Source organism: Electrophorus electricus, chromosome 24, assembly GCF_013358815.1.
Source record: "Electrophorus electricus isolate fEleEle1 chromosome 24, fEleEle1.pri, whole genome shotgun sequence".
In the NCBI taxonomy this organism is placed as follows: domain Eukaryota; kingdom Metazoa; phylum Chordata; class Actinopteri; order Gymnotiformes; family Gymnotidae; genus Electrophorus; species Electrophorus electricus.
The window spans coordinates 9,551,886-9,570,719 of NC_049558.1; the positions used below are offsets into that span (position 1 = coordinate 9,551,886).

General features: G+C 39.0%; 2 protein-coding genes across 4 annotated transcripts; one reads left to right on the forward strand and one right to left on the reverse strand.

The window, feature by feature from the left end:
• Positions 1–184: 184 nt before the first annotated feature.
• zgc:194242 (uncharacterized protein LOC100005854 homolog) lies at positions 185–3,839 on the reverse strand. The gene is given in 4 exon segments (XM_035522662.1): positions 185–384; positions 3,406–3,571; positions 3,574–3,638; positions 3,641–3,839. Coding segments are annotated over 4 exon segments (630 nt in total).
• A 5,792-nt stretch (positions 3,840–9,631) lies between these two features.
• etv7 (ETS variant transcription factor 7) lies at positions 9,632–14,570 on the forward strand. Of its 3 annotated transcripts, none has more exons than XM_027028169.2 (9): positions 9,632–9,830; positions 10,353–10,470; positions 10,986–11,150; positions 11,294–11,422; positions 12,441–12,593; positions 12,955–13,128; positions 13,531–13,673; positions 13,768–13,868; positions 13,994–14,570. In XM_027028169.2, exons 1-9 carry the CDS (start codon positions 9,795–9,797, stop codon positions 14,175–14,177), a joined length of 1,203 nt encoding a protein of 400 aa, XP_026883970.2. In that variant the 5' UTR covers positions 9,632–9,794; the 3' UTR covers positions 14,178–14,570. The 3 variants fall into 3 exon arrangements, with proteins under 3 accessions (XP_026883970.2, XP_026883972.2, XP_026883973.2); XM_027028171.2 differs by having other exon boundaries at positions 12,444–12,593; XM_027028172.2 differs by lacking the exon at positions 10,986–11,150.
• Positions 14,571–18,834: the final 4,264 nt, after the last annotated feature.

Sequence of the window (18,834 nt, forward strand, 5' to 3'; positions counted from 1 at the left end):
GATTAGTGACACTAATAAATGGAAACATCATACAAGTATTTTGGACACCATTATGGTACAAGACGAGAGAGAGAGAGAGAGAGAATATCAGGTACAGGTATACAGGTAGCATACATCATGGCTCAATGACAAGTTTATTATGTATGTCCGAGCGAAAGCAGTGTTTCTGTGGAATAGTAATCCTTCACTTTGAAGCAGTAGCAAAAATTGCCTGAAAGATGAATCGGTCCCCTGTTATATTCTGCATTCTGATGTCTGTGAACCCAGAGGACCACAGCGCCTCCATATAGGCCTCTGGATGCCAGTTTTCTCCAAGTATTATTTTCAGCGATGCATATAAAGCAATAGATGTTTGTCTAAGGGTTGTAACCCTAAGCCCACCTGACAAGGATAAACAGTAACAATTGTCATTCCATAAAATATAGAAAAAAAGAAAGAAAAAAAACACTACAATTTCAGATTCAGAGAATTTTGTCTATCGCCAACGTGGGATAGAAAATGGTCTTTAACATTGGTACATATAACAGACATAAGGCCATTATTTATAATTACAACAGCATGATTACAAACAAATAAATATCAATATAGATATATACAATAAAACATTACAAATTAATTTAAATGAATATTCATTATATTAACTGGAGAGAGAATAAGTTATTCCTACAAATGTCATTTTTTGTTCAATACTTTACAACAATGTCCCGAGAGGAACTAACTGAAGTGATCTGTAGAGATTTTCAAATCACAGTCCTCAAGGTCAACGTCCTACAGATTTTCCACCTTCCCTTCATCTAGGAGTCAGGTATGATGATAAAATAACTAACCAGTTATATTAAACATTTAATCAACTAGAAGGGATTACCAAATCCAGGACTGGATTTAGGTTTGAGGCCCAGATTCGAATACCACTGTGTGATGGGATGGGAAGAGAGAATGGCCAACCTAAATACGAGGACCCGGGGAATGTATGACAGAGTTGTGGATGTGTAACTGGAATGTATCCACTGCTGCCTTCCCACCTCAGTGGTGCCACTCCCATAATAAACCCATGACACCTCTGGCAGGGCTGTCCCTGCAGGGTTTCACATCTAGCATTCTAGCATGCTGAATTGAGAGCATGATAGGGAGCTGGGGTTTTATCAGGAATGGAAGTCGGAGCTGGGCCAGCAGCTGGGTTGGAAGGTGGGGAAGTGGGAATTCCCAATCCAGTGCCTGTACTGCTTCACAAGGAAGTATCTTGTGGCACAGGTGCATTGTCTAGACCTGCCACTGCACCTGTCTCTGTTCCTGACTGGGCCCTGCTCCCATTCCAGACCCAGCCCTTCTTCTCAACATGAGGTCAATGGTCTAAGCCTGATCCATACCTCAAGTACTTCAAACCTCAAGTATGGCTCGGCTTGAAATACCTTGCTTCAGGACTCATGGACGACAAGCATCGAGACTATTTTCTGTCCTGGCTCCAAGATGGTGGAATGAACTCCCACTTGCTGTCCAGACAGCAGAGTCCCTTGCAGTCTGCAAACACAGACTGAAGACCCATCTATTTGCAGAATATTTAAAGGACAACTGACATTGCTCCCATATTGACTGACTAATTTAGTACTTATTGTAGGGTATTGTTTATGTTGTTTAACAAACTCTAGCACTTATTGTTTATTGCACTTATCATTGTTTAAAATAGACCTCATGTATTTTGTACTTCTAGGTATCAGCATTAATTCCTGTATTGTACAGTATTCTACTTCATTGATATGTTGGACTCTACCCTACTGTACTGTACTAGTATATTCTATGAGTAAATGACAAAGCACTTTTGTAAGTCGCTCTGGATAAGAGCATCTGCTAAATGCTGTAAATGTAAATGTAAACCTGTCTCCTACCCTGGCTCCTGACTGGGTTTTAGCTCCAGCTTCCATTCCTAACCAGTAATCTGCTCTCAAACTGCCCTGGCTCTCTGCAAAGCCCTAGCTATGGATTTTGTTCCTGACCAGGTCCCAGGTCCAGTCTCCGCACCCAACTCGGTCACAACCTTCTTTCTGGCCCCCCAGTGAGACTCCAACATCCAATCCTGACAAGACTCTGGCTCCTGGTCTGTCTTCCAACCCAGTTCTGACTTCCATTCCTAGCCATCCCAGCTCCCTTTCTTACTCTCAAGACAGCCCCCAATCTTTCTCCTGACAATCATCACTAGTCCAGTTCTGCTAGAGTAAGCACTGCCTCACGTGTTCCCTTCAGTTGCCTCCTTCCTACTCTAGACCTACTAATTTGTCTCATTGTGTTTTGGAGCCTCACAGTAAAGATGGGAGTTCTGTCCCCCATTAGCATCCTGGTTCCCATGGTAATATTGCCATGAGGTTTTGTTTTTTATACTATTTGATCATGTGTTCTATTTTGTACAACCTACCCCTTATTGTGCTCTCGTGTCTTTTTCTCCCATGTTTGTCAGTGTATTTAAATACGTTTGCCTGTCTAGTTTATGTATGTATAGCTTTATCTGAATTTTTCCAATGAGAAGTTTCCTTAATTAATTGTTTTCATTTTATCATATTTTCATCAGATTGTGGGTGCAAATAAAGAGTTCACTGAAAATCCTCAGTCAAATTAATTAATTTGAATTGATGGAAATCTCTGCTTGTAAATGTAGCCACAGCAGGTACATGTAAATGCCTGATTATCTTTAGTGGGCCTGTTACCTGTCAGAACATAATAGTTGTTTTTGCTGTGCTCAGTGGTTAAGGTATTTGATGTGTAATCAGAAGGTTGCCAGTTCAAGCACCACTATTGCCAAGTTATTGTTGGGCCCCTGATCAAGGTCTATTGTTCAAGCTGTATTCAGTCATAATTGTAAGTCCCTTTGGATAATAGCTAAGTGCCATAAATGTAAATGCCGTTTTTCAGTGTGATATGGGAGGGGGGGCTAGGGATGAATGGGAGACCCCAGATTTGGCACTATTTTTCTTTTTTCCCATAATCTGACAGAGTAGCTAACCCATGAATGAGGAGCTAGAGGACATAAAGCCCAACAGTAGACCTCTCAAGGAGCAAGATTAGATAGAATGCATTTGCCTGTGTTGAGCCTCTTGATTGTGTAGCCTACTAAGGGAAGGACTAGAGAGCTCTTTCCTCTTACTCAGGTTCATAAACACACTAACTTAAAGGGCAGGTTGTACCCTGTGTATATTTGGTTAATCGGAGATAGGATAAAAAGATGTTTTTTCTGTCTATTTTATATTTGCAGTTATGTTTAGGGGTTTTCTGGCATTAGTTAGTTTCTTATGCTTATGTGGGGGGGTGTCCGCATATGCACAAAAACGATTTTGGGCGGATTATATGACTTATATGAGATGTATTTAGCAAGTTTCAGTGGATGGACTAGATATGTAAAATATTAAGCTTCATCTGGTTTCATCACTCTGTGTATCTCTGAGGTTCCAGTTTTCAAGTCAGGGCAGAAGTAGTAGGAGTTGCAGTGGAATACCTTATCCATAGTGTTGTTTTCTATAGGCATTGCTGCCACATTACAGTGATATAGAATTACTTTTCCCTGGGTTATCTGTTCCTGCATCCTCTCTTCCTGGACATCCTGTGCATGTACTCAGAGTAGTCTACTCCAAGCAGCTTGCCCTCATGGCCATAAGGAGCTAGTCTGCAGCTAGCAGGCCCCAGCCTGGCCCATGCCCCACTTCCAACACAACGTTATCAGGCTGGATATTTCACAGCTTCACCGTGTTCTCCTCCAGAGGCTGGTTGCACCATTTGAAGAACTCGGTGGCCAGCCACCCAGAAATGGACTGGGTGAGTCGAGCTAGTTGCTGAACAATCTAGCTTCTTATCATCAGTAACCTGTGTTAACACTGGTTAACAAAGGTTAACACTGCCTAGCAATGATATGAATAAAGAAGTTATGTTTGAGCACTGGGGCAGTGTACTACAGAGCCAGCGCTGGCTATAAATATCAGTAGATGAGCTGAAGCACAAGATTTGAAATTGGCAGCAGGTCCCACACTACACTGAGGCTAGACATGGTATTGTACTCTAAATGTAAACAGATAATTTATTCTATAGAGTTAAAAAGAGTTAGCTACATCTCTGCTTGTGCAAAAAGAGGCTGTAAACTAAGGGTAGTTGTGTTAGAATTATCGTTAATAGCTGAAAGGGCTAGTCAGTGGTTGTGAATGAGGACAGCACAAGCTAGCTGGGAAAATGCATTAAAAAAGGTAGAATGGCTGAGATGTTCATTGTTTCAGGTGATTGCTGTCATATTATTGTAACATGGCAGATCTAGATGGCACTGACTATACACTAACAGTGCCTTTGAGGCTGAGTTTGGCCTTAGTAACTGGGGAGGCCATTATGGATCTGATGTATTGGGAAATACTTGGTGGTGTAGTAGGTAAAATCTATGTGGAACTGGCAACACCAAGTATGCATTAATGGTGGCAGTGGGTCTGGGTATGGTGTTAGTCACTGGGGAGGCCAGTATGGATTTTACAGGTTAGGAAGCAATTGGATGCTTGGGGGCAGCACATTTGGTAAATATAGGGAGATTAAAATTGTGTTTGCTTTTGGTGTAGTGCATAAAGTACATATGGAACTGTGGACCTGAGCACACCTTAATGGTGTCAGTTGGGCTGGGTCCGGTCTTGGTCACCAGGGAGGCCAATGAAGGTTTAAAGAGGTGAATGTGACTGATTTAAAGTGATCTTGGAGGGGGGGTGGGTTTTTGATACCAGACCACACTGTTGAACTTTCTGGAGGTGTCGTGGGATTAATTCAGCAAAACACAGACAGAGGGAGGTGCCTACCTGATGACCCCTGTGAAAAGCTGGTTTCTGGTATGAAGTGAGTGAGCTAGGTCCTGTGTGAAGCTCTAATAGTTTAGCACAGGATATGACATCTCATCCTGTGTATAATTACAAAGTCCCTGTTTTCTCATTATGTTAGAGTAGTAGGTATGTATGGATCTGATGTATTGTATGATTATTGTATTTCCTATTGGCTTTGTTCCTAGTCTTGTTTGTAAGCTTAACCCAGAAGGTACTTTTCTATTATTTTCAGAAAAATAGCTATGTGAATAACACAAAGATCTACAATAGTAATCAGGAAATGCTAAACAGGAAAAAGTAACTAAGCATACAGGACAAGGAAGTGGCAGAATCAACACATAGTACCAGTACTCAAACTACACAACACTGCAGTGGTATTTAAATACATAGCCAATGATGAGGCTGGAACTCTTCTGAAGGTAGCCTACATTATTTAGTACTGTCCTTATCCAACCCTAGTAGCCAGAAATCTTGAGAAGCATCAAGCTTTGTGAAATATTTTGCACCTAACGTTTCACACGTAGCTAGTTTCTTATCAATTACTCTCTTAAATCATTCTTCTTTTTTCAATCAAACCATGGACTTCACCAAGTATGGAGGTTTTTCAGTTTTCTTAACTATGCCAAGTACAGTCATTTTGTGGCAACACCGCCACTTCCTGTTAGTACAAATTAGCAGAGTACATCTGTTTGTATATTTTGTTTACTAACCTGCCAAACTAATACTATTACAATTAGTATATACTTAGGGAGTAAGATACAATTGGGACACACCCATTATTTCTTGTAGAGAGAAGATCTTTGTTGCAAATAAACATTTTTCAAGGGCAAAAATGTCCAAATATAGTTTAAATGGGAACATTTGTGGCTGTATTATTCATATATTATGGATTTGCATGTTTCTTTTTTGTCAATATATTAGACTTGAAAATTATCAACTTTCAGATGCTATCTGGGCAGTATTTGTAACTGTTGTGTTTAAAATGGTTTAAATCAGTTCCAACTGATCAGATGTTAACATGGCTAACTATCTAGTTTATACTGTGATTAGTTTTTACACAAACCAGAATGATCTGTTCCTTATTGGTGATTTATTAAAGAAGTCTACACTTACAAAGAGGCTAGTTTCTTTTATTTTGCAAGCAGAGTAATCAAAGCTAATAGCTAGCTAGCTAGCTAACTAAAATGGGTTGAAAAGCTTGTCCTATCTTAAATGATATTAGCTTGTGAGGTAGAAATCCTAGGGTGTATTGACAACAGGGAATGCAATTATACACATTTTAAGATGTTACATGCATGGTCCAAGACATTAGAGATCACACAAAGGCCTAGTTAACCTTCCCTCTCGTATTTACCGTACTTGCAGGTTTTTCATTGGAGATGTCAAGTAGGCACCCTGTTGTTTTGTTAACGTAAGCCTACAACCCTAAGAAGGCTGAAAAGTGAGGTTTCCCAGACCTGCTCTCCTCCAAGCCCACTTTGTAATAAGCATAATACCACAACTGATACAATAGCGGTTGCCTCGGTGACTAATGCCGTAACAATATTACGCTGTCACATATGACAGCGCATATATCTTCAAATACTCACCAAATAAGGTTTTTGGGAGTTGGAGGGATATTATAGGTAGCTTCAGTTTTAAACATAAAACAGACCAAAAGTACTAATACATCTTGGACATAACACAAAGTTCAACCTTTGTTTGTCCACTTATGATTATCACTCAGCTTGTCAACCACCGAGTACATGGAAGGGTATTTGTAAGTGTTGTCATATCAATGATGTATGTTCTAATAGGAGGGAGTCAAGAGCCATCTTGCAACCTCTCCCTGATCAACCCACTTGGAAGCCCTAATGATCACTTCCATTGTTATGATAAAATGCCAGGGATTAAATAGTACGACCTGCCATTGTACCCATTCCAAGATGCAGGCAAGATGTGGTATATTCACCTGTATTAAAACAAAATTGAATATCTCAAAATAACCCCTTACCAGCCTCATTATATTTGGTACCATAAAGAACTGAAATGCCTTCCACAATAAATAGTGTGATACTGAACTAAAGGCACTTTACAAATACCACATGTAGATCCCTGCCCTCAGAGTTTCTTTGCTGACTGAATCTGATGCCAGATCACACTACTATGTTCCAGACATCCCAAAAATCCTGAGATCCTTGCTTTTGGTACAGATGTTTCTATTAGGCTAATAGATAGTCTCAGTGCAATTACAATAATAAAGATCTTGCCCTGCACGTTAAGGAGGATTATATGTTGAGCATTATATGCTATATGTTCACTCTTTTGGTATCAAAATTCTCCCTGCTCTCCACCACTCCTTTGGGATAATTCCTTTTGTCCACACTATCACTATTAACTACCACAAATACTTTAGGATATAAGGCACACCTTTACATAGCCAATAAGGAACCCCATTTGGCCCTGGTGCAGAGGCTGCCTGTGCATGACACACATCATCCCACACTTCCTGCCATCTGGGAGGACTAACACCCATCTGCCATTTTATGTCTACAACTGGCAGGTCTGTTGGCAGCTTCGTCTTTTCCCCCCTTTTTATCTGTTTATAGCTCATAGAAATGTCCCCTCAACTATTCTTTTCCAGCACTTAAGATACCCGGTTTTCTTTTGTAAACATTTTTTTAATATTGAAAAAGATCCTTAAAATTCCTGTCCTGGCCCATTCCATGTTTTAACTCTGTACTCCGAGGAGTTCTGCTCCCCTGAACACAGCCAACTTATTCTTCATCTCTTCCTGCAATATACTAATGCCTTCACTTTCCTCTTCACCTCCACTGTTGAAGTTAACTTCTCCCTGTAACAAATATCTCCCTGTCATCTAGATTTTACAAGACTTTGTTTACTTTTCTTTTTCTGCAGAATACCAAATCTTACTCAAGCCATTCCAACTTCTTCTCAATTGTTCAAACCCACCAGTAGACTTTTTAAGTCATCATTAATACTCATCCACACCTTACTTTCTGTAACTGCCAGATATCTAACCTTTAGTTTCTGCCCATCTGAATCATGCATTGCTCTCCATTAATCCCCTGCTCAACATCATCTCCTTTGGGTCTACCTTCCTGTATCCATGTACATGAATTCTCCTTCTTAGTAGCAAGGGTACATATGTCTTGTGAACTGATGGGAAACCTGTCACTGGATTCTAGCAGACTGACTTGGAGCCACTCTTCGGTATTGTTCACTGCAGGACCCCTGTACACTTTTTTCCAAGCATCTTTTTTTTCTTTGGTGGATCCTCAGCCCTATAATTGATGTCACTTTGCTTCAGTATTCATAACTATAGTCTCTTACATCTCCTACCATACTAACTGCCTCTATATTGGTCCCCTTATTTATAAAGACTAGACAAGATGAATAACGTTAAATATTTATATTTCAATTTAACATAGTCTAGCATCCAAGCTAAAATTACTGGTCACACAGAGTAAAAAAAAACAAAAAAAAACTGTTTTAGTTTAACCCGTTTCCACCGAGGAGTCGTTAACAACAGAATAGTTCGCTAGCTAGCCAGTGATAATGGCAAAATAAACTCTTCTCGCGTTTTCAACCAAATACAGAAATAAAATAAATTCTGCTGCTAAAATAATTACACGACCTTATATTTTGCCAGGTGGATAAGGCAGTTAAAAAAAAAAAAAAAAACAAGCAGAAGAGCAAACTATAGTTTCCTGTTTATATGATTAGTTTATGTTTTGTGATTAAATAAAAATGATGCTGGTGTAGTCTGTCAAATAAAATTATTTTTAAATTAGTTTACAACAAGCGCACAAGCGATACCTAATGGCACAACTGGCTAGAAATTCGAGATGAACGCCGGTAACGACCCTTGCACTATGGACAGTAAATGCATTAGTCGTTCTTTTAAACGATTGGACAGACGGAACCGAGAGTAGTACACTAAATTAATGCACTAAAATGATGGCTTAGGAACACCAAATGTTTGACATGTTACTGATCATAACTATTCTCTTCTAAGACAAGGGTGGAGCTGTTCGCTACCTTGCGAACAGGCTAGAATGGTAGATTGTTTTAATGAAATCCTTTATACGGCAGGTCTCATATCCTACACAAACGAGAAAGTGAAAAAAGACAGTAGTATTCACTTTTTACTTTAGCCGTTCTGCTTCTATTAAAACGCGAATTCCTTCCCCTAAGAATGCTTGGCAAGCGCCAGAATACAGGTTCATGTAAGGTCAGGTGTGAGTACGAGGGTTCAGTTATGGTCGCAGTATACTCATGCTCTAGGTTTCTGAATGTGGAGGGAAAAAAGATGATCGCTTCGAGGTGTTCACTAATTAGTCTGAAAGCCCTTAATGAAGATGTCTATAGGAGGGAAAACGCTTAAGCAGCCTGATATGTTTAACTGTCCTTACCATTGTCCATTGTTTAAAGTGAGTGTGTGAGTGTATATGTGTGTGGTGTGGCACTAGAGGCGGTGCACATTTCCCGTCATAACTTATTATATTTCTCTTATTTGTCATTACTTCTTGGTAGAATATCAATCAGGTGATTTATGTTTATACGTTTATATTAGCCTTACATGTTTATATTACGTTTATATTAACCTTACATGTTCTTTATTTCTTCTATTATACTAAAATGTATGTAAAAAAAAAAAAAAAAACAACAAACAAACAATAACAACACGATTGTTTCTGTGGAAACCTGCAACCTTGACTTCCTTGACATCCTTGACTTTTGAAAACAACACCCGCCTCGCCCCCAAACGTTTGCAAATCCTCTCTTTCGTTTTCATTTCCCGGAAGGATTGTCGTTGTATTCGTTAGGCATTAAACTAGGGACGGCGTACACTGCACCCAGAGTTTAATACAAAGTTGCATTCATAACTTCTATTTGGTTCCTCCGAACACCCAATAACTATAAATTTAATGAAATGTGTCATTCCATAACACGGGAACAAATATGACTAACGCCTCCACACCACAAACCCTGATCAAGGTAAGAGCATATGCTTAGAAACCAGATATTTGCTACAGCCTGTATGTCTTATTTTACTTATGTAATGACCCATAACCTAACCATACCAAAAATCTATATTTACACAGCTAATATTTGCATAGCTAAATAGCTAATAACATCGTTAATGTAGTATAATATATATATTTTTAAATATCAAGAAATACTTCAAAAATAAATCCAATGTAACCTAAGTGTCCATTTTTGTTCTTAGGCTGCGTCATTTAGGTAAAACGAGGTTATGAATAAGAAAGTAAACCACAAAATGTAATTAGTATTACATTAGTATTACTAAATTTGCACCGTTCATGTCATAATTTACTTTCACTTTGCCCTGTCGGATTCTTTCAGTTTAAACCATAAGCAGCAAAGTAGGCGTAAGTTATTGTCACGCTGGGAAACTGTCTGCTACGATTATAAGACGCAAATCTATGAGGTGTGACATACATAAGAAGAATTTTTCAGAATGTCCTATTGTCATGGTGATGTGCACTTGTGGTACAGGACTCCAGGGAGGGATCCATGCCCGAGAATACAACTGCTTTCTTGAACATCCCCAATCTTTTGGCTTCCATGTACACTGAAACTTCAGATGATCTGTGCAGGCTTCCTGGAAGATTACGTATGTCCTTCACCACATATATTTTGCCTACTGCTGTTCTATTTGTTTAATTGCTTTTATTCTATGTATTAGTTAATTTGCTTGCTTACATGGGTGATCCTAATGTTTTCTATTTTTCATACTACAAGTCTGATTGTACACTTTGCCTTTACTATAACTTTCTTCTAAATGTCAGTTATGCAATTTCTTTTCCTTTTTTATGATTCCCTTTTTTATTATTAATTTCTGGACTACAGTGCACCTCTGTACACTCTGTTCCAGTGTACCTTTGGGCAGAAACAAAGAGGTACACTGTAGTCCAGAAATTAATCATTAATACACGTTTACTATTAGCCTAATTGAAGTCTGGGTTTATCAGCATTACCCTTGAAATAAAATAAGCAAATTTAAAAGCTTGCTGTGCACTTGTTATGTCTTATTGGGTGATTTAGTATATGTAAGCACTTAGATTTGGTTTGTGTGATTTAGTATAAATAAACATATAAGACTGTGTGTTGTGTGCTATTCTTCGGAAGGCATAAATCCTTCCCTGTGGGATAAGGAAGATGTGAACTTGTGGCTGCGTTGGGCTCAGAGGGAGTACTCCTTACGCCGTGCTGAACACGACAAGTTTGAGATGAATGGCAAAGCGCTGTGCCTCCTCACCAAAGAGGACTTCCGCCTCCGTTGTCCCAGCTCCGGTCTGATGTCCCGTTCACAATCAGTCGTTTCCATTTAGTCTTCATAAATGGGAATGCATCTCAAAGGCTGTGAGCGTTGTACGAACTCGACTATAAAGAACATTATTTAGTGGCTGTGCATTGATTTTAGCCTCAATTTCCAGGCGATGTCCTGTATGAGCTCCTGCAGCATGTAAAACAGCAGAGACGAGGCCTGGTCTGCAGTTCCAGCTCTGGTCCCGGTCCTCCCATCAGCCCCACGCAGGGCTCCCTCGGGGCTCTCTGTGCAGCAGGTGATGAAGTGTGCAGAACAGACCAAGACTTCTGTGAAAGAAAAAATAATAATTTGAGATAGTGTGAATTAACTTAATTTTGTGTGTTTGATTGACCATCCCCAACAAATTAAGAAGAAAGGGAGTCAAAAGAAAACTCATCAAACTTACAGAGAATACAAAAGCTCAAAGAGTATATGAAAGGTTTGCTTTGAAACAAAGGTGCAGACATAATGATTAACATGTTAGGTTATAGAATAGAAAGGGAATCATTCTTACTCAGCCTGTTTCCCCTTTCTCTGCTGTTTAGAGGCTTTATGAAACTTCCTGGTTCTACAGATGCCAGAGTGTAAACCCGCTATACAAAATCTGAGGCGTGCACTGTTCTGAAGGGCTGTTGAGCTCATTACTGCTGCCTCTACAGAAAGGAAATTAACTTAATTGCTTTTAACAAGTTAACAATACAGATTGAAATAAATAAATGGTTGTTTAGAGTGCTTTATGCACTTTTGGATAAATTCCCATTTTGTAAACTGACTTTATGATATGAGATGTTACGTCTCAAAACTACATATGCTCTTGAATGATTGCCTTGTTCGGTTTGGCACTGGTGTGGTTGCCAAAAGGTGTGGTTCCCTCTCCTTGGAAAAAAGGAGAATATAACCTTTTGCTCTATGTGCCAGTTGTTGCCTGGGTGAATAGTGATATGTATTTTCTGATATAAACCAGGACCTCACCAAATACTGCCCAGTACTTGGAAAAGACTGTGCTGTAGTTTTGTCAAATGTCTCTTCCTCTGCTCATACACAGGAGTAAGCACAGTACAGTATATACAAGTCATTCCTTTATATGAAAGCATCCATTCAGCTAGAAAACACATCTGATCACTCCTAGACTATGGTCTTTGTCTTAGCCAGTTGCTAAAATCTCACAGAACAATCATATAAATGCCATAGAAATCTAACTAGACATTGTTGAATTATTTGAAAGATGCAATTATTAGCAATTGCTAATTTCTCCCACTCCTATCTCATCACAGCAGGTCCCTGTACTTCCACTAACAGATCTGTGCCTGTTTGCTCCGTGAATCCAAACACCCAAACATCAGTCTCACCAAATACAGATCAGATGACAGGAATGAGACAACACTGTCTTGTTCAGCCACACAGCCTCTCTTCACAAACACACTCAGGTCTGTTTGTTAGCCTAGAAGTAGGCAATAATTCTCTTACTGCTACATGATGCATGGTTTTGGTGATTTTATGTCAGTAAGCAATTTGACAATAAGTTTGTAATCTACATTCCAGAGCTTGTAATAAACATGCATGTTTTGTACATTAATATAAGATCTTAATTTATCAGAATTAACTGTTTATGTTCAAATTACAGTGCTCCCACTTAAAATTAATGTCAGCACTTGTCCTCCCTGAGCCACTATTTAAATTCCTCCTTAATCATTAATTCTTAACCTTCAAAATTTTGCTGTCTTACATATGGATTGTGTGTCAGTTTATGGAAGGAAAACTCTCATTCCATTTCTCTGGATTATACAGAAACTCCATGTGCTTCTGAAGAAGCCAGTTCCCAGACCTCTATTGGCTCATCTATGCATCTGAACAGTCAATCCTTGGTCCTCTGTTATAAAGACGAACCCCTCAACCTGTCCAACAGATCAGAAGCAGTCAAGTACACCACACAAACTGTGGAGGCCAATGGCAAAATTGCAGGTACATCTGTAAGCATGATCAGAACATCTAAAGGCTCACAGATATGAGCACAGATTGGATTTGGTTTTGTTTGTTTCTTTATTCTCAGACTATTACATATTGCAATATTAGAGCAAGAACCTTAATTGCCATAAAGACTTGTTTGTAATAAAACAATGCAATGCAGCACTTCTAGGGCATCATTGCTATTTTTGCTTACTGGGAAAAGGGTACATTGTATTCAGTGTAAAAATAAATAAATAGTTTAAAAATAAAATGAGGCTTTGAAGTTCATTAGTTGCTTTTATCTGAACAATTTAACAATTCAATTTTTTGGCATTGCATTAAAAATATTTTATTTGTTTATTTTTATGTATCCTTTGAAATAGCCATGTGTTTGTCTTTGTTTTGCCTTCTCTCCAGACTGCAGGCTACTGTGGGATTATGTTTATCACCTGCTGCTGGACTCACGGTATGAATCTTACATCCGCTGGGAGGACCCAGATGCCATGGTCTTTAGAGTCGTAGACCCCAATGGACTGGCTCGCCTCTGGGGAAACCATAAGGTCTCTGGGGGGTTGGTAGATGGACACTACCTGAATCTGTTGATTTGTTCATTATTCATGACTTATAATATCTCTCTGTGAATCTGTATTTCAGAACAGGGCCAATATGACCTATGAGAAAATGTCAAGAGCCCTGCGCCATTATTACAAACTTAAGATCATCAAAAAGGAGTTGGGACAGAGACTCCTCTTCAGGTGGCTGGAATGGCTCATAATGATACAAGGTTTTGTAGATTTTATTAATGCTTTAGTTACCCTATTAATTTTTCTTTTCTATTTCTCTCTCTTTGTCTTTCTTGCTCTCTCTCCCTCTGGTTTAGGTTTCTAAAGACCCCAGAGGAGATTATTCAGGGGAGGTCAGATAGATCAGAACCCCCTGAGTCTCCTAATAGCCCCACTTCCCCTGCATACAGAGAGGAAATTCTTGAAGTGTCACCCAACTCAACTCCTGACCCATCCAGCCCTGAATCTCACCACAGCCTCAGTGTGTCCCCACTGTCTTAACCCCAAAAAATACCCTAATTTCCACCACTGCTCTAACCCCAAAATACACTAATCCCCACCACTGCTCTAATCCCCAAAATACACTAATCTCCACCACTGCTCTAACCCCCAAAATACCCTAATCTCCACCACTGCCCTAACCCCCAAACTATCTTAATTTCCACCTCTGTCTTAACCCCCAAAATACCCAACATGATAATATCCATATCCACTACCCTAATCTATAGAGATATTGCCCTGATCTCCATCCTAAGGAAAACCAGACTTTTCACCCCACTGTCCTAATATCCACTCCCAGTACCCAAAATACCCTAATCGACAGCCACACCCTTAACTTCCAATTTTACAATTCCCTAGTTTCTGCAGGACTATCCCCATCTTCACCCCAAATGCCCCCCCCCCCCCCCCCCCCCCGCGGTTAACATCCCTGCACATTTAGAAAGGTTCAAACCTGCAGCACACCTGTCTGAACAGGGATGGACTTGCATATTACATTCTAAAGAAGAATTGAAGATCTTTAAGGAGTTTTAGGAGATTTAAAGAGTAGCTGTGAACATTCATCACCATTTAACCATTTTGTTGCAGCAATTTTTATGTGGCATTCCTTCATATTGGAATAACTGAGAAAAAAAGTATTTTGAATTCAGTGTAGTTACTGAAGCAAACTTAGGGAGAGAAGGCTCTGCCTGTTCTGATATGATTTTATGGAAATTATTATTTTTCTCAGCTTTTCATAATGTGTAAAATAGATTTTTCAATCTTATAATTGAGCACTTCAGGCATTATTACAGTTTTTATCATGATTTACATGTTTTTACTTCTTATCATAACATTTATAATTGATGCCTAATTTCCAGATGGGAAATCAGTGTATTGTGTTATATGTTTTGATAATTTATTTGCATTGGTTAGTTTTGAAATATATTATAAATATATTAAAATATATTATAAATAATATAAATATATATTAAGTAAAAAGGTTTTTGACAAAATGTGTTTGCTGATTTTGCAGGTCACCCAAAGGCCACCTTGTAGAAAACCTTTTGTTCAATGTGCATAGATGTGAACCATTTTCTTATGTGAACCTTTACAAAATTATTTCTCATGTTTTAATTCAATTCAGGATCAGTTAAGCTTTATTGTCATCATACATATACCTATATCATACATGGTGTACAAATTATGAAAAGTTGTGAAGCTAATTCATTTGTGCATAGCCAAACATACAAGGAGTGTGTAAATGGGAGGTGTCGGTGTGTGCAAATGTGCAAAAGCAATACAGCAACCAAATATTGCTGGAAAAATATAAATAGTAAATATAACATGTGTAGATGGTGCATAAATTATGTGAGCATACAGTGTTGGGATGGAATGCAACGTATACAGGAACAGCTGTTATGTTCAAGTATGCAGAGTCCCAGAATTAAAGTGCAGTATGCGTGTAGTTTGGCCGGAGTGTAGCACGTTATTGTAGGTGATGCATAAGTAAATTGTAGTGGGGTCATGTTGTGGTGGATGAGCGCTTAGCATGTGTAGTCATATACAGAGCCTTATGTTCAACAGCAGTGGCACTGCTCTACCATTCCCTGATATAGAACATACTGTAACACCCACATTCATTTTCGACATGCTTTTATTAGTGGCTTGGCGAATCAGGATTAGGAGGCACAGGAAAGATGAACAGGGTTGAGATATCCTCAAAAAGAGACTGAGACTCTTCGGTACATAAATCGTATATCATGTAAATATTATGTGTATAAGAGAAAGAGTCTTTATGAGGCCCTGACACAATTAATTCATAAGTCTTGGGCTTTATGTAAATTGTTCGTGAATATTCTTTCTGTACAGGGATGTCTGTAAATCTCCTTTATCAATTGCTAAAAATAAATAAACTTAAAATGACTGATGACAAATTTAACATTTGTCATCAATGTTTTAAAAGGTTTAAAAATGAAGAGACAGGAGACATTTCCCAGCCAGCCTCACTGAAGTTGGTTCTTTCTAATGCCTTTAGGCCACCACTATCACATCTTGAAAGCAACCAAAGAGCATGTCAAAAGGACTTGTCTTCCACAGACAGTTGGATGTCCCAGGTCATAACTCTTTAGGGCTATTGTTAACTTTCTGTTTCACTGGGGGTCTAAAAATGAAGAAACGAGAGCCGGGTTGCATGGCATTCCAAAAAGGATTTCGCAGCCAGCCTCAGTGGTCGGTTCTCTCTACTGCAATTAGGCCAACGCCAACACAGAGCATCTTAAGAGGACTTATTTTCCAAAGACAGTTGGACGTCTCAGGTTGGTAAACATAGAGCAAGTGTCCATCTCCCATAGCCATCCACACCCACACACGCAAACAATGATTTTGCACACTGCACTTTTAATATTTCAGAGAGCTCAGCCTCGTCTTTCAGTTATAAAAATATGCTAAAGGTTTTCTTTTAAAGAACTGGACTTTGTAGCAACTGTTTGCAGAAACCTGTAGTGCACGGAAGTTTGCCAATTGCCTTAGATTGCAGATTCATCTTGTTTTGCACTTATAGAATACTGTCTGTAGTATACCTACTATTGTTCACTGAGTATTGTAAATGGTCTATAGCATACCGTCAATTAAACACTGTATATAATACACAGACTCTTGTAAACTGTCTATAGAATACTGTCTATAATATGCGCTTTATGGTATACTCTCAATAGAACAATATCTGTATTATACTGTCTATTGCATACTTTTTTATTGTATGACACTTGTAAGGGAAATTTTCTACTCAGGTTCATATATATGTCGAGAGCTTGCAGAAAATCTCATTTTTTGCCAGAACCACTACAGATGGATTTGAACAAATTCTGGAATTATCATACAGAAAAGATTTTTCCCACGGTATTGTGTTGGTTATGTGATGTGGGTTTGAGTCCGGTAATGTTGGCAAGCCCATCAGTATACGTGGTAGTACTAATGCTATTGAAGATCGAAATCTGATGGCAACCAATTGAGTCATTTCAGAAAGTGGTGGGGAGTTGACCCCAGCGTAATTCATGTCTAAGGTTAAAACTAAAAGTGTGGAAGGAGAGTAGTCTGAATTGGGTTCTGGAGTTGAACTCCAGCTCACACATTGAACTCTGCTGCCAGCCATGAGCATTTCCAAGCTAGTGAGATCATATCCATCAGCTGTGCTGTTTAACTGCACCAACCGATTTCTCTTATGAAGATACTTCGACTCAAGCCCACATTCTCTGGGTACTCACTCACCTGCATCAGGTGACACCCTGTAAGGGCAGTGATTGGCTCTTGTCTCAGACCTTCCCCAAGGTAAGAGACAGAGTGATTAACACCCAGTTGGTAACCTCTTCAGTAAGCTTCCTTCCACTGGAAACGGGGGTTTGACCACGATCTTAAATGTCAGCACAGTCGTCGTACTACATACAATTATGGTAAGTTTAACCACCAGTAAATACACTGTCTAGTGAGTTTAAGAAATAATATGGTAATGTCATGCACTCCACAAACATCTAATGATGGTCATATTTTGTGTTATTGTTGAGAATCAAATTAAAATCTTTGAACTCTGCAGTAGAGGGTGTGGTATAGGATAATGAGTTGTGTTGGAGGGGTGGAGCCATAATCACACCATTGATATGCCTGCTTTATTCACCTTGATATTAAGATGTTCCTCAGCAGTTCATGTTCCATACGCAGACATATACTATGAATAAAAGTTTCCATATCTTCCACTTTTATTGCTAAACCATATGAAAGAGGTTTAATATGAGACTGCCAAATCTCTTAAAGGGTTATTTTTAACTTCCTGTTTCTCTGAGAGATTGTCATAACTCTTTAGGGCCATTGTTAACTTTCTGTTTCACTGGGGGTCTAAAAATGAAGAGACGGGAGCCGGGTTGCATGGCATTCCAAAAAGGATTTCGCAGCCAGCCTCAGTGGTCGGTTCTCTCTACTGCAATTAGGCCAACGCCATCACAGCTTGAAAGCAAACACAGAGCATCTTAAGAGGACTTATTTTCCAAAGACAGTTGGACGTCTCAGGTTGGTAAACATAGAGCAAGTGTCCATCTCCCATAGCCATCCACACCCACACACGCAAACAATGATTTTGCACACTGCACTTTTAATATTTCAGAGAGCTCAGCCTCGTCTTTCAGTTATAAAAATATGCTAAAGGTTTTCTTTTAAAGAACTGGACTTTGTAGCAACTGTTTGCAGAAACCTGTAGTGCACGGAAGTTTGCCAATTGCCTTAGATTGCAGATTCATCTTGTTTTGCACTTATAGAATACTGTCTGTAGTATACCTACTATTGTTCACTGAGTATTGTAAATGGTCTATAGCATACCGTCAATTAAACACTGTATATAATACACAGACTCTTGTAAACTGTCTATAGAATACTGTCTATAATATGCGCTTTATGGTATACTCTCAATAGAACAATATCTGTATTATACTGTCTATTGCATACTTTTTTATTGTATGACACTTGTAAGGGAAATTTTCTACTCAGGTTCATATATATGTCGAGAGCTTGCAGAAAATCTCATTTTTTGCCAGAACCACTACAGATGGATTTGAACAAATTCTGGAATTATCATACAGAAAAGATTTTTCCCACGGTATTGTGTTGGTTATGTGATGTGGGTTTGAGTCCG